Source organism: Crotalus tigris, unplaced genomic scaffold (genome assembly GCF_016545835.1).
Source record: "Crotalus tigris isolate CLP2741 ecotype Arizona unplaced genomic scaffold, ASM1654583v1 scf7180000017568.12009008, whole genome shotgun sequence".
In the NCBI taxonomy this organism is placed as follows: domain Eukaryota; kingdom Metazoa; phylum Chordata; class Lepidosauria; order Squamata; family Viperidae; genus Crotalus; species Crotalus tigris.
The window spans coordinates 11,505,523-11,523,471 of NW_024096478.1; the positions used below are offsets into that span (position 1 = coordinate 11,505,523).

Below are 17,949 nucleotides of genomic sequence, written 5' to 3' on the forward strand. Positions count from 1 at the left end.
ACTTAAGGGCGGAGCGAGACGCCCCCCCCCGCCCTCCTGCAGGCCCGAGACCCTCCTCGAGAGGCCCATTCCTTCGCCTCAAAGGAAACCTGTCCGCAGCCTTCCGATCCCCCCGCATCTCTTCCGTCGCCGCGGCACGAGGGGAGTGCCGAGGCGGGGAGTTATGGGGCTGACCCGGGGAGTCCTCTGCAGGCGCTGCTGCTGGCAGCTGCGGGGGCTCCCCGCCCTCCCGAGAACCTCCTCCGCTTCAACCGCCCGGCGCGGAGGGGTCGGGCAACTCTTGGCTCCCTCTGGCCGCTGTCCGTTTCTGCTGCTGCCCTCCGCGCGCTTTTATAGCAGCGGCCCCGGTGACTCCAGGTCGGAGGAGCGGGCGGTGTTCTTGGGGTTCCCCAACCCCTTGAGGTGGCTCCGCACTCGCCTCTACTTCTTCCTCATCCGCACCTACTTTGACCGCGACTTCAGCATTCAGGAGTTCATGCAAGGGGCGAAGCACGTGAGTCGTTTGTTGAGCATTTCGGGTTGTTATGTATAAAAAAGAAGGGCGGGTTTTTTCCCTCTCCTTTCATTAGTTTTTTAAGACCTCTCCGAGGAAGCTTTGGGGTTAGTTTAGCAATGGCTGCTTAATGAGATGGTGTTTTATGGCTGTACAATAGCGGAGCGCTCTTGTCCTCTTGCTCTGCCTGTGGATCGTCTTCTTTCTACTCCATCAATTTTAGTTTAATAAAATCACAAGGTCCTGCCCTTCTGTATTTCGCATTAATTGAACCTAAACTATTTACTTTTTAAATATGCACAAAGACAGCACTGCATTGCGTTCTAGGCAATACAATCTGCATCTTTATCGGATTCTGCATTTCATATTGAGAATACTTTATCAGTTGAAAGGCTAAAAAGAATGTTTTCATTATAAGTACATTAATGTAGTTGACCTGCAAAGTCTTAATTAAAGTAGAGTTCTTCTCTTTTTTCTAGGCCTTTACTGTTGTTTCAAGGTTAATTTCTCAGTGTAAATACGATGTATTGGAAGAGCTTGTATCAAAAGAGGTAAAATATTTAATATCTCTCATATGCGAAAAACAAGATTCTCCTCGCTATTCCTTGAACTGAACATTTCTTTTTTACAGAGGACAGCATTAGCCAGTTTTTCACAACATAGTGCTCCTGGATTTGTTAGATGTCAGCTCCTACATTTGGCCATGTTGGTTAGAAATTTTAAGCACTGAAGTTCAGTGTATTTGGAGACCATGAGAATGGAGAACATTGCCTTAAGTTAATTAAAAGTGGAAGAAACAATTTGGATTTATACTTATATTCTGTTCCTAAAGTAGAGTAAGCAGATTGCATCTAAACTGATAACTTTTCATTCCCAAAAACTCTGACAATTCACATTTGACTTTCTAAAAAAGGCAACAATTAGGTTCTGTCTTCCCGTTATGGCTTCAATGTAATTTAACCACAGTAACTGTTTATTTTCTTTATTTTAACTTGGTTTTTCTCATAATTTAGCTATTTCAGCTATGTTGTCATTTCTAGAAGTTTAGTTTATTTAAAGAATTTATTATTAACAACATTCATGCCACTTTATTTCCAGAAACAGAATTCCCTCTAGTTTTAATATAATAACTTTTAGTAATATAATAACTTTTAGTAAGGAAGGGATGGTCTGAATATCCAAGGCTTTCCAAAAGAGTGTGGGCATGAGTTTCTCTCAGTGGTGGAATGCTTAGCACAAAGGTCCTCAACCTTTTGAGCACCAGGGACGAGTTCTGTGGAGAGAGGTTTTTCCATGGACTGGAGAATGCATGATTTTGTGTGCTGCCTGCATCCCACAGATGGGGCTTTGCGTGTTTGTGCAGACCGATTGCTGCCATGCTGCGGCCCGGTACCGGTCCACAGACCGGGGTTGGGGACCCCTGGCTTAGCAGATCTTACTGGCGTCGGTTTTCCACATCATCAGCTTTGAACGGCTTTCAGAAAGAAGACTAAGTCTAATAAAACTCTTAAATGTTTTATAACGGTGCCTTTAAGGATACACAGGTAATCCTTGACTTACAACTACAGTTGTGCCCAGAATTTCTGTTGCTAACCAAAACAGTTTTTAAGTAAGTCGTGTCCCATTTTACAATCTCTTTTTGCCACGAGTTAAATGAATTGTTAAGTTAGTAACATATTAAGTGAAACTGGCTTCCCCATTGATTTTGCTTGTCAGAAGGTCACAAAAGGTGATTGCGTGACCCTGGGATAGTGCAACTGCTATAAAAAGATGCCAGTTACCAAGTGCCCAAATTCTGATCACATGAAAATGGGGATACTGCAACGTAAGTGTAGAAACCAGTCATAAATAACTTTTTTCAGTGCCATTATAACTTAGAATGGTCACTAAACAAATACTTGTAAGTGGAGGACTACCTGTATAAAAGACTATTCCCCTCATTAAGTAATGTCTACAACAGCCACTCATTGCTCCATTCCCCAATTACTTGTTTCTATATTAAATGGGAGTCTTAGAATTCACACAAAGGAGAGCAACCATAAGCAGAATATGTAATAATTAAACTGATGTTTAAAAAATACTTGACTTTTGAAGTGGCAGGGAGAAATGGCAGCATAGTTTTCAATAACTATCTTATATAACTATTATATGGCTGATTAAGTGAATTAGTGTAAGGAAATTAATGTACTAATGTTAACAATTCCATTTCCAATCCAGATGATTCAGGTGTTAAAAGAGAAGATTTCTTCATTGTCTGAAAACCACAGAAAAGCTCTGGCTGCGGAGATGGATGAAATTATGTTCACAGCAGCAGGAGATGTGGGCATTTACTATGATGACAGTGGTATGTCTCCATTCTATTTCACATTCCTTATAAAACACAGAAGCAATCCTCAGTCTTTTAAAATAGTGCTTAAATTTTCTTTTCTGTTTAATTATAGAGTTCATGTTGAGCACCTGTCTGCTACTTTTACTTGTTTCTGGTTTTATATATATTTTATTGTGCCGGCAATCTTTTGCACCAAAGTAAAATCAAGTAGTTATTATTTTTTAAATGGCACTGAAAATGTGATCTAGGAATCCCTGGAGGTTCCTGAGACCCTTTCAGAGAGCCCATGAAGTCAAATATTTTTTTTAGAATTTTCAGTTTTAATTTCTACTACAGTAACTAATGGTAGACATAACCCACACAAACCTCAATCATTTTTTAAAATGTAAAGGGATCCTGAGATATTTGAGAACCAGCTTAACTATGAGCAGGTAGGACTTCCAGTACTGCGCGGTAGAGACCGGTTGTGGGCTTGCGGATTTTCCGCACCCCCGTGGCTAATTTCGCCCTGCCTGGGTACCCTAAATGGGTCTAAGTCACCCCAGAGAGACAAAGAAAGAAGGGTGCTCCAGCGATTCTGGAACCGCAGCGGCCGTTCTGTTCAACTTGGGGAAAACCTTCTAACCCGACAGGAGAAAGGCTGGCCGTATTGCATCAACCAGCCCAAGCTACTTGCAACCATAGTCCAAAAGCACTAACCAGCACAACTGAACAGCGTGCTTCAAACTGAGTGAGAAATTCGATCTTCTCTTTTCTATTCTACATTTAATTTCCTGGAAAAGATCCCCAAGAAGCAAAGGGAAGGAGAGGGATTTCCACCCCACCTTTATACTAACGGAAGTGACGAATTAATCTTTTTATGGAAGTGAAATAAATATAAAACCTGAAATGTAAAACTTAAATCTGGATAAATCTAAAATTGTTTGAATGGTTCAGACTCTCATTCTAAAGATAATTGTTCATTTTGGAAATTGAAAAACAAATAGTTGCTGACACCTAGTGGTGGATGGAGACTATGATTGTTTTACAAATGTAACCCAGACAACACACTGTTCACCAATTAAGTGATTTATGTTTTAAAAAATCAATAAAATATATTACAAAAAAAAAACTATGAGTAGGTAATGGCTGAAGAATCTCATACAAAAACCCCCACAGAATTCTGCCTGTTTTTTTGCATTGTGTTAGCTTATAATATTGTTAGTCTGCATTCTGCTTGTCATGTATGTTGTTATATATTCAGGAAACTGTGGACAAGTAAATTTTGAATTTGACTGATACATAAACTAAGTATATGGTAATTCATGCTTTGTCTCTGAAAGAAGCTTTGGAGCCACTGCTATCCTCACAAATAGTTTTTCCACAATAGTTTTGTGTGTGTGTGTGTGTGTGTGTGTGTGTTAGAGAGAGAGAGATATGTTCTTTTGTGTTTCTTCATATAAAATGTCTTTTTCTATTTCCAAATCTATCTTGCCCCACAAACAGGCAGGAAGTTTGTTAGTATCCTGATGTCCTTCTGGTATCTGAGCAGTGCTGATATCCCTGATAAGACTCCAGAAGGAGCCAAAGTATTCCAGATTGCGCTTAGAGGTGAAAGCACACCAAAAAGAAGACATCTTTTATTAGCAAACTACGAGTAAGTCAGTCATTGGTTTTCTATCTGACTGTGGTTTTGTTTTTTGGGTATGGCGAAACTTCAGTTGAATCAGTGTACTTTTAAAAAAAGTTAGTTCTGTAGTATATAAGTGATGTTGTTACATCTTAAGCCAGTGATGGCGAACCTTTTAGAGACCGAGTGCCCAAACTGCAACCCAAAACCCACTTATGCATCGTCAGGTGCAGGGTGGGTGTGGCCCATTGGGTGGGTGTGGCCCATTGGGTGGGCGTCGCTGTGGTGGTAACAGCAGACTGGGTGGGACTAAAAAGTTCAATCAATCAATTCCAAATTTGCAAGATCTTTTTTTTTTTTCCCACGAGAAGTTGAAATTGCCTGATTGATTGAACCTTTTTTTTTTTTTGTACGTGGCGGCGGAGGCCTAAAATGAAAAGCTTTTATAAAACCCCAGCTGAAGGCCTAGGACTGGGGCGACGATGCGCATGCCCACAGAGAGGGCTCTGAGTGCCGCCTCTGGCACCCATGCCATAGGTTCGCCACCACTGTCTTAAGCAATATGCCTGCCTGTAACTTAAAGGGGAAAAAATGGATTTATTGGAAGGTCAGTGTTGAAGGGAATAAAGAACATAAGCAGTACAGTATGAACAAAATGACCTAGGAAGCCAACGATAGCTATTAAGTTGGTCTTTCAGAAAGGCAAAGGTTTATAATCAGCTTATAAAGGAGAATTTATATATATATTAATCAGCTTATTAGACAATTTTTCTGTCTGATAAGTTTATTTTAGCCTGAAAGATAGGTATCTAAACAAATGGAATTGGTTTATAAAATGAAAAAAGAGTTAATACTGTAACAAGATAATATATAATAAAGAGTTTTGAATGGAGTGATTATAGGATACCTCTTTTATATTGTTTGTAGTCCACCCAGAATATTTGATTGGGCAGCAGGATAACAATATTTTAATAAATAAATACATTGCCACATTTCTATTACTTTTACTGCTTTTAAAATAATGTCCAAAATATTTTTCCACTCTTCTATTGTAAAAATAATAGAAGTTAGTCTTGCAAGAATCAATCTTGTCTGACTGTTTTCATCCACCACCAGAAGAGAGGCTGTGCGGGCAAGATTTCTGCTTCTTCCTAAAGATATTTGCATATTTGTGGAGCAAAGACTCTTTGAAGCAAGTTTGGGGAGTGCATGAGAGGCTAAAAGCCATTTTGGTGGATCAAATGTAGACATTTGTCGAGATGCTTTTCAAGAAAAAACATACCACTTTGTATCTAGTTTTACCATATAAGATTTCCAACTGCAAAACATTTTCTTCACATTTTTTCATTCATATATTAGAGAACAAAATAAGCATGTATATTGGAGGACTGTATTGGTGTAGCTCTACACTGGCTCTAGTTATACTTTGTGAGATTCTCTCTTACATTCTCTTTCTTGCATAATTTATGGGAATTAATGTCCAACACATCTGCAGAACATGTGGCTGAGGTGCCTATTCAAGAGAGATGGAAGCTAGAGCAGCATTCAAACACATAAATCCTAATATGAGGGTGGCTTTTAATAAGGCAGTTAAGAATACTGTTCTCCTTAGCTGCTAGTAAATGGGAAGCAGATGTTTAGAGAGGATGGTTCTTAAGCAGAAGATTATGTAGATTTTCAGATCTATGAACTGAAAAATGAAAATGAATAGGGGTCTATGTCATTTCCATTTTTCCCCAATAATTTTCTGTTGGTTATGGTTAAAACACATAAACTTCAGAATCTTGTATCATTTAAAAATATTCTCTTGTAATTTTTTGTAGTGATCACAATTGGGTGGGTTGTTTATTTTTTTGCATTAATGTGCTTAGTTATATTAGCTTCCATTTTTTAAGCTCAAGGTTTCAAGTTATCATGTTTTCTTATGGTTTTTGGAGACAATTTTGAAAATATAAGGGACTTTGCATAGAACAATCAAAGCCAAAAGAGATAAACCCTCAGGTGATTCTAAAATTAAAAGACACTCTAGCAGAAAACAGTTCTTGAAGGACAATGTACAGTAAGTGTATACAAGTACTAAAGAAATGTCAGAATGACAGAAATATTTTGGTTCATTCCTATAGTTTTTTTCTGATTCCAATTGAATGTTTGGGTCTAATCTAGTCATCTCTGCTTTTTTAAATTATTATATTAAGGGATGCAATAAATAAAAAAATCAGTTATGAGTGTTGACAATGAGAACAAGTACTTTGGATAATTAGTTGTTCCATTTGCATAGCATTTTCTATGTCAACATAATAAAGCTTCCAACATTAATTACTGGAAGAGCCTAAGGGCTTCTAGTTCATATGTATGCTCAATATGCCTTCTGCCTTCAATCTAATTATATGACTTGCATGAACCTCCAGATTTCGTTAATGTTCATTTATAAATAGAAGTATTAATAGATGCAACTATTAAGATGTTCTTGAAATCTTCTGCTATGTTACTTGCTTTGTCAATTTAAGTCAGATTTCAGTCTTATCTGAGAGATTTGGCAGCCAAGTCTAAAACTATTTTTAATATTATGTTTGTTCACCACTTAATATTACATTTGTAATTGTAATATAAAGGCCACTCACAAAGGGTTTGTTGCTTGACTTATGCAACTGTCTCTTCTTTATTTTACTTTGTTTTCTCTAAAGGTTTCGAAGAGAATTCACACAGGGTGTGAAGCCAGACTGGATGATTACTTGGATTGAACACCCAAACCTATTGGAATAAGTTCACAGAAAAGAGACTGTCATATACTAGTAATATTTTGACATATCAACAGACATCTCAAGATTTGAATGCCACAATACACAGTGGACTAATTCTGTGAGTTTTGCTTGAATACCATCTTGCTCTGAATAATATAAATAATATCTTTCCCATCAGAGCTGAAAGCACAGTTTGGACCAATGTAATGGGGAACGTGTTAGGTTTGTATGACAAACATCTTGATGTGCTCTGGAAGAAGATAATTCATAGTTGGTAACTGAACATTGCATCCTTTTTCTTCAGCCATCTTCAGACAGTGAAATGGGTGGTCTCAAAAAAATGAGAAAAAGAAAGAAGTGACGTTCCAAATATCAGACTTTTACCTGACTCCATTGATACACAGTACTTAACAGCCAAGGTCTTGATTTAATGATCAAGTACACTAGAATACTTAAATTACTTTTCAGTGGACATATTATCTGGATAATTCAGCAATGAAAGTAAAGCTGTTTCAATAGACCTCATATTTATACCAGAATCAAGTTTTGTACTGTTTTTACTTTGGTGCTTTTTTTCTGTATATTTGGTAATGAAAGTAAAAATTATAATAGCCATGTGCAACTTTTAGCTGAGATCCAAAATATGGTATAGTGATACGATGTGGTGTTGGGGTGGGTATGGTATGGTATAGTGGTGTGGAATGGTATGGTATGGGGTATGGTATGGTACGGTATGGTGAACTTAATTTCAATGTGAGGCAGATTTGTGACACTGCCAGAGCTTAAATGTAAGTCTTCATAATGTAAAATATATAGGACTAAATTGACATCTATTAAGTGGCTAAAATCACCAATCTGAGTATTATACATTTAAAATGATTTAAAACTTGTTAGCATAGATGATTTGAATTGATTATCTGAGATTGCAAAATATTTTGAGGTATTTTAACTCTCCTGTTTGTGCATTTTACTGGAAAAGCAGGACACTGAAGAAAATGTACGTAGGAATGTCTCAGTTAATGAAAGAATAGCAGAACAGCCAATTGACCATCCCGTTAGCCACTTCCACAGGGATCACTGTACTTCTTGTATAAACATTAGGCATAGTGCCTGGATATCATGAGCTGCTTTCCATGAGACATACATATTGATCCTCTTGGACATTCAGATCACACTAGATGATGTGCTGAAGTAGATGTCATCATTTACTACCCTGTTCTGACAGATAAGCCGCCAATCTGAATGCATTCATTTTGGAAGACATACTAATGCAGGGTATCTGGGCTATATCACCATAGGGTATCTACATTTACAGCCTTAATGGTGCTATTAAAATGACTCTGGATAGAATACCTGATTTGCATGCAGAAGACCCCAAGTTTATTATCTGGCTTCTCAACTAAAGAAAAAAAATAATAGGAAATAAGGGGAAAGATCTCTGAAACCTTGAAGAGCTACTGTGAATCAAAATAGCAATAATGAGCAGCCTGGATAAGTACTCTAGTACAGGGATGTCAAACTGCCGGCCCATGGGCCGAACACATCTGCCCCGGTAGGTTGTGCGACGTCAACGAGTTTGACATGTCTGCAGACAAGCAGACAACGAGTTTGACATGTCTGCTCTAGTATAAGATATAATTATTGAACCTCACCTGTATTTTAGAAATTGTCTTTAAGACACTGACTTCTTTCTCCTATTTTTTGCTGCATTATTTTACTGTATCTTTTACTTTTGAAAACTATTGTAATGCAGTTTCTGGTAGAATGCAACAGAAATAACAGACTTGTGGCACTTGAAAAGCAAACACATCTATGACTGCTCATCTTTTCTGGATCACAGCCCACTTTATCAGATGCCTGGAGTATAAAAGTATTTTATCTCTGGTGTGTACAGTTATGTGTACAAACACATCAGAAGAGTTGTTGAAGGGTTAGAAAGAGAATGCACATGCAGAACGTGAGGCAAGCAGCAACTATACTCCTTCATGCCTACAATTATGCATTTGGGGATTGATTGATTCTTGCATGAAAGTAATAACTTGGATTGAATATGCATTCTCCAGTAGCTATGTTCTTCTATCATATGAAAGAAGTACAAGAGAATGTCAATTTTAAAATGAATTTTAACAAGCTAAAGAATCGTGTTCAATCTCAGCTTTCTGATTTTTTTCTTCTTGACGTTCCCATCGATTGATCCATTTGAATTAATTTAATTGGTATTTTAAACAGTTCAGTATATGCAGTGATACTTTTGATTCTTTATATTGTATATAATTATTTGTTGTTGGGAACCAGTGCCTAAAGTTGTAGATTGGAAAATATCAGGAAGAAAAATACTAGCTGAATTGGATGAGGGTCGAATGTAAATGTCAGTGGCCGCACACACTGGATCTGGTGATCCTATCGGAGCAGTGGCTATATGTTCTGAAATTGGGGGAGTTTTTGGAATCTCCCTTGTCAGGATCAAATCAACCCCTAGTGACCATGGAGTTCTCTAGCACCACTGTCCACTGCAGGGAGGCTTTTGACCCATTTGATTCATCCATCCCTGGTGACTGATGAGCCTGGATGAGTTTCAGAAGGAGTTGGGGGCTGTTCCTGTTGGCCTGCTGCACAGTCCATCTGAAGCCTTGGTCACTGCCTGGAATGGGGTGCAGCTGATCTTTAGATCGGATCACATCCATGCAATGTCTCCCATTCGCAGAGTTGAAGAATTTGAAAAAGAGACATCTAGAGCAGAGGCCCCCAACCTTTTGGGCACCAGGGACCAATTATGTGGAGAGAGATTTTTCCATGGACCGGAGAGGGCGTGGTTTTGTGTGCTGCCTGCATCCCGCGGATGGGGCTTCACTTGTTTGCATGGCCCGGTTGCTGGCATGCCGCAGCCCAGTGCCAGTGCAGGGACTGGGAGTTGGAGACCCCTGATCTAGATGCTCACAAAAGGTGAACTTAACCAAATATGGTTTAGAGCCATTATCAAGGCCTACCTTGTGGCAGTAAGAGTGGCAAAACATCTACTTTGCCACCCTATCTGTGGAAAGTTGGCTCTGTTTCAGGTGACATGTGCCTTCTTATATATAGGGTGGTTGGAGAATGACCTGCAAGGCTGTGCAAAGGAATTTTTTTCAGCATCTATTGAAGAAAGTCACTTGAATTTGCTTGGGGTTCGATGCCAGCGTTGTTGCAGGTTTGGAGGAGAGGCCTAGGGAGAAATCTTGCCTAATTATCTGGAAATGCTTTAAACCTCTTGGATCTGAGGAAGTGCACAGGGTGTCTGGGATTGTGAATTCAGCCACCTGCTCCTTAGATCGGTGTCTCTCCTGGCTTGTTAGGAAAGCTTGGGGAGGGCGAGCATCGTGTGAGTGGATTCTTGTGGTGAATTCTTGCTGGAGTGAGAGGTTCCTATTCTAAAAGAGGCCTTGGTTTACCCCCTCTTTAAGAAGCCATTGCTGGACTCCAGAATACTGGATAACTTTTACCCAGGATAACTTCCATGTTCTGATGAAAGTGGTTGAGAAGTTGGTTGAGAACTTCCAAACTCGATGAAGTGGATTATCAGGATTCTTTTTGGTCAGAATTCAGACCTGAGTATGGGTTGAAAATGGCTTTTGGGTGAGCAGGATTGAGCATGAGCAGCCCTGTTGTACTGGTTTGCCTGTTTCAAGGTCGATTCCAACTGGTGATTATTGGGAAAGAGAGATCCCACCCTCAGCCCCTATTATTGTATGTTGGGTGCCGCATGGTTAGGCCCGGTCTCCGTTCCTGTTCAATACCTATATGAGGCTGCTGGGCAATCTCATCCATTCCCATAGAATGAGGTATCTTCAGCATACTGATCATATATATTTATCAATTCTATATCTCTTTCCTTAATGACTTAAGCGATGCTGTGAATGTTTGCCCTGATGTCTGGAAGCTGTAAGGCTCTGAATGGGAACAACAGGTTTCAATTGAGCCCTGGAAATGACTGAATAGCAGGTTTTGTGGTCTGCCGATTCCAGAACTGGGTGACTTTGGGCCAGTCATTCTCTCAGCCCCACCATCTCATAGGACTGCTATTGTGAGAAAAATAGAAGGAAAGAGTAGTATGTATGTCCCAAAGATGCTTTTTGACAACCATGACCCGGATGGCTTTTTGACAACCATGACCCGGATGACTGAGAATCTTCATAGCGTTCTCCGCCTTGAGTTACTTATAAAGTAATAAAGACGGGATAAAAGTCTAATGAATAAAATACTATCTTTGGTGCTGGATTGGCTTTCATTGCTCCAAACAGACCCAATGAGCAATCTAAGGGGCCTCCTGATCTCATGACTCCTGCTCAATGAGCAGTGGTGGTCATGGGTAAGGGAGGGCTTTGCACAGTTCAATGTTAGGTGTCAGCTGCACCTATTCCTGGATCAGAGGGCTCTCCTCACAGTCACTCATGCCCCAGTTACCTCCTGATTGGATTACTATAATGTGGGGATGTCGTTGAAAAATATCTGGAAGCTTCAGCAGATGCAAAATGCAACAGGATGGTGCTTCTAGAACAGCTCATGTAAGATGTCTGCTCCGCGAGCTGCATTCGTTGCCAATCTGTTTCCGGGTCCAATTCAAGATGCTGTTTTTGACCTTTAAAGCCTTTCATGACATAGGGGCTGGGTTATCTGAGGGATCGCCTTTCCCTAATTACACCACCTCATCCCATCAGATCCAGCAGAAGAGCCACGCCGCAGGTCCCGTCTATTAGAGAATTATATTTGGCAGATCCCAGGAGGTGGGCCTTCTGATTGGTACCTACCTTATAGAATATTCTCCTCTTCCCCCTCCCTCCCAAAATGAGATCAGCTCCATCCTTACTTACTTTCCAGTGGTCTTTAAAGACCTAGCTTTGTCATCAAAGCTGGGGGACTAGGGACTACTGAGATCTTTTGGTGGTTCCCTTGCTAGTCTAACTTCATTTGTGCCATATGCTTTTAAAACATTTTTAATAATGATTATTTTAACATGTTTAATTATTTTAGATCTTTGTTGCAAGCTTCCCAGAGATGCTTCTTGTGAGATGGGTGACTATATAATTTTGATAAATAAATACCCTGAAAGAATTGGCTAGCATGAACCTACCTCGTGGTCGAATTTGCTTGCAACTTGAAGAAAAGTTCATTTCTCCTGAAATCCTGTACACATTGTTGGGAGAAATTGACTAGGATGCTTTAAGTAAAAGCAGTTGAAATTATCTCTTCCTTGGGAACTCCATTTTGTGGTGACAAATATTAGGAATGCCCTAGTTGATCATGGGAAGGAATTGCTATTCTTTAGGCAGAATGGGGGGGGGGGTTGGAATTAGATAAACACATATGTCTGAGAACCGCTTAGTAGCTTTTTCTTGCATTTCTCATCTGTGTACATTAGGTGGGAGTATTTTATCACAGCCAAAACATTCTGTTGCTCTCAGTCAAGGCTTATATCTATAGATAGGTATAATGTCAGTAAGTACCTATAATGACTTCTTCCCTGTTGTAGACAGGGAATATTTCTCTGGTTTGAAACCAGCATAATGCTTGGAATAAGGATTTTTTTTTAACTATTCATTGGTTTGTTAAAATATGATTTTGTCTGCAGCATGCCTAATACAATCATATTATAATAAGCCAACATTTGAGCTAATTCAAGTTAAAAGGTTGTTGCTACTCTAACTTTACAAATTAAGTTCTCTCTTTTTTTAGTTTGCCATTATATATTTCACTTAAATTTTGTGGGAAGGGTTAATGAAATTCTAACAATTGATGGATTTTCTTACAATTGATGAATTGCTTAGTTAATCTTCCCTTGAAAAAATGTCTCCAAGCTAAAAACTGGTTGCTCAGCCCTGAGCTAGATCATTCACTGCACCCAATTGAATGTTATACAGTACTTAGTGTTTCTCACAGTTGTAGTAAAGCCATATAAGATGTAGATCCTTCATCATTAAGTACAGTTACAAACTGAACTTTTTAATGCATTAAAATCAAAACTAGCAAAAGATCAAGATTAGAAAGCATTGCACAGTTCAGAAATCCATACATGTGAGTTTGCAACTTTTCAATAATTACATAGATTTTGAAGCTGCTGTCTCTTTTAAAAAAATTTTTATTAAATAAAAAAAGAAAAAGTTTAAAAACATTGAACATGGTAAATCAGACTTGACCAACATCTCAGTTCATTCCTATTCATAATTAATTAAATTCTATACAAAAACATCACTCTAAACTCAATCTTAACTTATCCCATCACAGTGACCTCCAAATTTTTTCCCCCACCATTTATAAAATTTATTCCATATTTGGTAAAAATCCATAACATCCTGATTTTTGAGTCTTTTAGTTAACTTATCTAATTCTGCGCAATGCATAATTTTACAAATTAAAATTTCCTCACTAGGTACAGCTGTATTTTTCCAATTCTGAGCGAATACTATTTTGCCGCTGTAACCACGTGAATAAATAAATACATATCCTCTTTACTAACATTTTCTTCAACAATTCCTAACAAAAATGTCTCAGGCTTATATTGAATATTTTGTATGCTCATTTCTGTTACCCATTTCCAAACCATACGTCAATACCCCTGTGTTTCCTTACATGACCACCACACATGAAAAAAAGTGCCCCTTTCTTTTTTACATTTCCAACATAAGGCTGAGTATCCTTTATACATTTTGGCTAGTCTTGCTGGAGGGAGATGCCATCTATAAATCATCTTATACGAATTTTCTTTATAGGATGACGCCAATGTAATTTTATTGTTTCGCATCCATACCTGTTGCCACTGATCCAAATTAATATGTCCTAAATCCGTCGCCCATGTCACCATTGTTTCTTTAACTTGTTCTTCAAATAACTTATGTTCCAATAAATGTTTATAAATATTCTTTATTTGTTTTTTCTTCGGACCAAGCAAAATTTTATCTAGTCCCGTATCTTGTCTATAAATACCCCAATCATGTTTATCTTTCGAATATCTTGCTTGGATCTGGAGATAAGACCACCACTCTATCTCTATTCCTTGTTGTCTTAACTCTTGTCTAGATTTTAAAAGACCCTCTTCCGTCAAAATATCTTTGTATCTAATAACCTTATCTTTCCTAAGCAAGTTGGGGTGTATAACTGCCTCCGATGGAGAAAACCAAATCGGGATCTTTGCATAGTATTGTGATTTAACTGTATTCCAACTTTTAATTAACCCTTGCCGCACTTTTGTGCTTTAAAAAATATTGATAGTTTCTGCTTTGCTCCTTCCACATATGAGCATGCCATCCCTGTTGAAGATCAAAACCCTCTAGCTGTATACATCTATGATTCTCTAAAGTTATCCAATCGCTAGTCCAAGATAAGGCCGCAGCTAGGTAATATAATTCCCAGTCAGGGAAGCCTAGACCTCCCCTTTCCTTAGCATCTTGTAGTGCCTTCAATTTTATTCTAGCCTTCTGACCAGACCATACAAATTCTAAAGTTATTTTAGTTAACTCTTTAAAAAATTTCTTATCCAAATAAATTGAAATATTCTGGAACAAAAATATCAGTTTAGGTAGAATATTCATTTTTATAGCAGCAATTCTCCCCAGTAATGAAAGATGTAAATTTCTCCAATGCTCTAAATCAACTTTAATTTTTTGTATTAATTTAACATAATTATCTTCTTTGACTGAAGAGCAACGTGCAGAAATAACTATCCCTAAATATTTAAATTTAGAAACTTTGTATAACTAATTTATTCTCGAGAGATCCTTTTTGTATATTAGTCATATTTTTAGTAATAATCTTTGTTTTATTTTTATTTATTTTTAAACCTGCATATTCTCCATAAACTTCCAAAATTTCAAATAATTTCTGCCCGGAATATTCTGGGTCTGCCATAATAAATACTATATCATCTGCATAAACCTGAAGTTTATATGTTTCTCTCTTAATCTTAAATCCTCTAATCTGTTCTTCTTGCCTTACCGCTCTAGCAAGAATTTCTAGAGTATAAATAAACAGCAATGGCGAGAGGGGACATCCCTGTCTAGTACCTTACTGTATATTAAATCTATCAGTGGCCACCCCGTTCACTATAATCTGCGCGTGTTGTTCGAAATATATTGCATTTATTACATTTAAAAAATTCCCTCTGGCTTCCATTATTTTTAATTGTTGTATCATAAATTGCCAATTAACGTTATTAAAAGCCTTCTGTGCATCAAGGAACAGTAGTGCCACTTGCCGATCGTTGTGAAATTCATAAAATTCAAAGATATCTAAGATTGTTCTCATATTCTGTTTAATTTGCCTGTTTGGTAAAAAGCCGTTTTGATCTGGGTGTATAAAATCAATTAGATACTTTTTGAATCTCTCCGCCATTATTGAAGCAAAAATTTTATAATCCAAATTCAATAAAGATATGGGTCTATAATTTTGTATCCATATTTTTTCCGCATCTGCCTTGGGGATCAGTATTATATTTGCTTCTAACCAAGATTTAGGTATTTTAGCTTCGGTAAGTATTGCATTAAAGATCTCTAACAGGTATTGATTAAACACATTTTGTAACTCTTTATATAATTCTGCAGGTATTCCATCTGGACCTGTCGCCTTATTAATCTTTTGTCTATTTATAGCCTTAGTTAATTCAAGCATGCTTATTTCCTCATTTAGCTTAGATTTTATTTCCTCCGGTATCTTTGGCAACTCTGCCTTTGCTAAATATTCTATTATCTGTTCCGTGCTTTTTCCCTCATTACTTTTATATAAATTTTCATAGTATCTTTGAGCGATACCCCTTTGTATGGTCTCCTCCCCCTGAATTTCTCCATTTTCATCTACCAAGTTTGTAATCCATGATTTCTCCAGCAGGATGGCTGTAGAGTCCAATGGTTGGGTTCTATGACAGCCTTCCTGCCCGGCAGACTGGGTAAAAACTTTGGCCACACCCTTCCCTTGGGCGTGACCCCAGTTTTGACTCAGTCTCGAAGCCCGTTAGCAGCTAGCAAATTAGCTCCTGACAAAGATTGACAATTAGACCTAAAACCCTCTGCTAAATTTACAATTCAATTAGAAACTCACAGGGAGGCTTTTTTCCTTTCAGCCTTGGCTCGAGGCTCCGAGCAGCCGGCAGATCGCTGTTCCCACAGGCGTCGCGTGAGGAGGTGGTGAGAGTATCGTTTTAAAAAATAACATAAAAATTTGCCGAGAGAGCCTGCGAGAGGCAGCGGAGATACAGGGAGCGTCGGCTGCCCTTATCTCCCGGACCAGCTGGGGTGCGCGAAATTGGAACAGGGCCAGTCAGAACAGCGGCATTCAGGGTTTTTGGAGGTTTGCCAGCACAACAACTCGCCCAGTCCTTAACGGCTGGCTTTAATTTAACCCTTGTTTCACCGGATTACCTGGCAAAACGCGGCCCGTTTCGGGGGGATCGTTAAGGCACCAGTACCTAGCTTCTGCTCCCCCCCCCACAAAAAAGAAGCCTCCTCAGCCAACGGAGTGACCATTGGAGACAAGTCCGCCATTTGAGACTCGTGGATCTCTTTGGTAGTTAATAGGAGGGTGTGGCCTTCACCCAGACGCCATTTTGAGTGCACCTCCTTTAGCCTCCATTTTGGGTGTATTCTTATAGCCTCCATTAAGGGCTCATATACTTGAAGGTTTTCCACAGGAGTGTGGGATAGAGAGGCAGAGGGAAAGGTAGAAGGACATTTATAAGCATACCCGGTGGACTGTCTTTACAGCCACAGATTGGGGAATTCATACTCACAGCACTAGCAAACCTTTGGCCTTATATTAGTGCCATTGCAATCAACCCTGGTGAAGGGAGGGGAGAAAAGTTTGAACTGTTCCACTGTTCTTCAAGGTGACCTTTAGTCACCGGCCCACAGGATCCTTCCTTGCAAAAGGACCTGTCTGTCCGGCCATTGTTTCTTCTGGGCAGAATAGGCCTTCTAGGTCTTAATTATCTGCAACCGATCTGCGTACTATTCATTCCCCACCCCAGGTATTGCCTACTCAGGATACCTGGCCACAATGGCAGACATGTCTCGTATTCAGCTACGCAGGGCCCCCAATCGCCCCCCCCACAACAACAACAAAAAACGCAGATCCTCAGAATCTGAGGTGGGGGGGGGAGAAGAAGGCTAAAACAAAGCCCTGACTCAAAGGGGCCCATCTAAAACAGCTGAGCGAGAGGCCTCGAGGAGACATTTGGCTTTGAGAGACAATTTGCCAGGGCCCAGAAAACCAGTTCCAATGGGGCAAGCATGGTTTCCCCTGCCCCATTGGTGGCCCCTATCGTAGTACCTAACCCCAGGAGGTTCTCAGAACTTGGTCTCCTCTGGGGGAAACCGAACAGTTGGACTCCTCCCACTCTTCTTTACCTAACTAGTCTCCAGACCATACTCCCATTGTGGCTGCGTCCACGGACAGAGCTCAGGAGGACATATGGTCTGCACAATTTCAGGCATTCATGCAGGATGCCTTTTCCCAGTTCATGGCTTCTAAGGGCCAAGTAGCCTTTCAGCCATCCCTTAAGGGACGAAGCAGGGCTCCGACTACAAACAATTTGAGACTTCCTCTCAAATTGGAGAGGGAGATTTACTAGACCTAGACATGTCTGATAGGTCCCTCTCGGAGGATGAGGGCACCGCTCATGAGCGGGCAACAAGCTCTGGCCTCTTTGATCCAGCTCTTCTAAAATCACTTCTGATAAAGGCAGTCTCTACGGTCAATTTGACCTCAGTTCAGGAGGAAGATCTTTCTACTAGCAAAGAGGCAAACCCTCTCTTTG

At 39.4% G+C, this 17,949-nt stretch overlaps 1 protein-coding gene across 1 annotated transcript; it reads left to right on the forward strand.

Annotated features, from left to right (window-relative positions):
- Positions 1–7: 7 nt before the first annotated feature.
- MAIP1 (matrix AAA peptidase interacting protein 1) lies at positions 8–15,585 on the forward strand. The gene is made up of 5 exons (XM_039353514.1): positions 8–493; positions 973–1,044; positions 2,711–2,837; positions 4,308–4,458; positions 7,116–15,585. Exons 1-5 carry the CDS (start codon positions 164–166, stop codon positions 7,192–7,194), a joined length of 759 nt encoding a protein of 252 aa, XP_039209448.1. The 5' UTR covers positions 8–163; the 3' UTR covers positions 7,195–15,585.
- Positions 15,586–17,949: the final 2,364 nt, after the last annotated feature.

What these genes read in the sequence shown, in the direction of transcription:
- MAIP1 (XM_039353514.1), top strand. Translation starts at nt 164, where the DNA reads ATGGGGCTGACCCGGGGAGTCCTCTGCAGGCGCTGCTGCTGGCAGCTG. An exon ending in TCATGCAAGGGGCGAAGCAC is followed by an intron (nt 494 to 972) that starts GTGAGTCGTTTG and finishes TCTTTTTTCTAG; the next exon opens with GCCTTTACTGTTGTTTCAAG. An exon ending in CATTTACTATGATGACAGTG is followed by an intron (nt 2,838 to 4,307) that starts GTATGTCTCCAT and finishes CCCCACAAACAG; the next exon opens with GCAGGAAGTTTGTTAGTATC.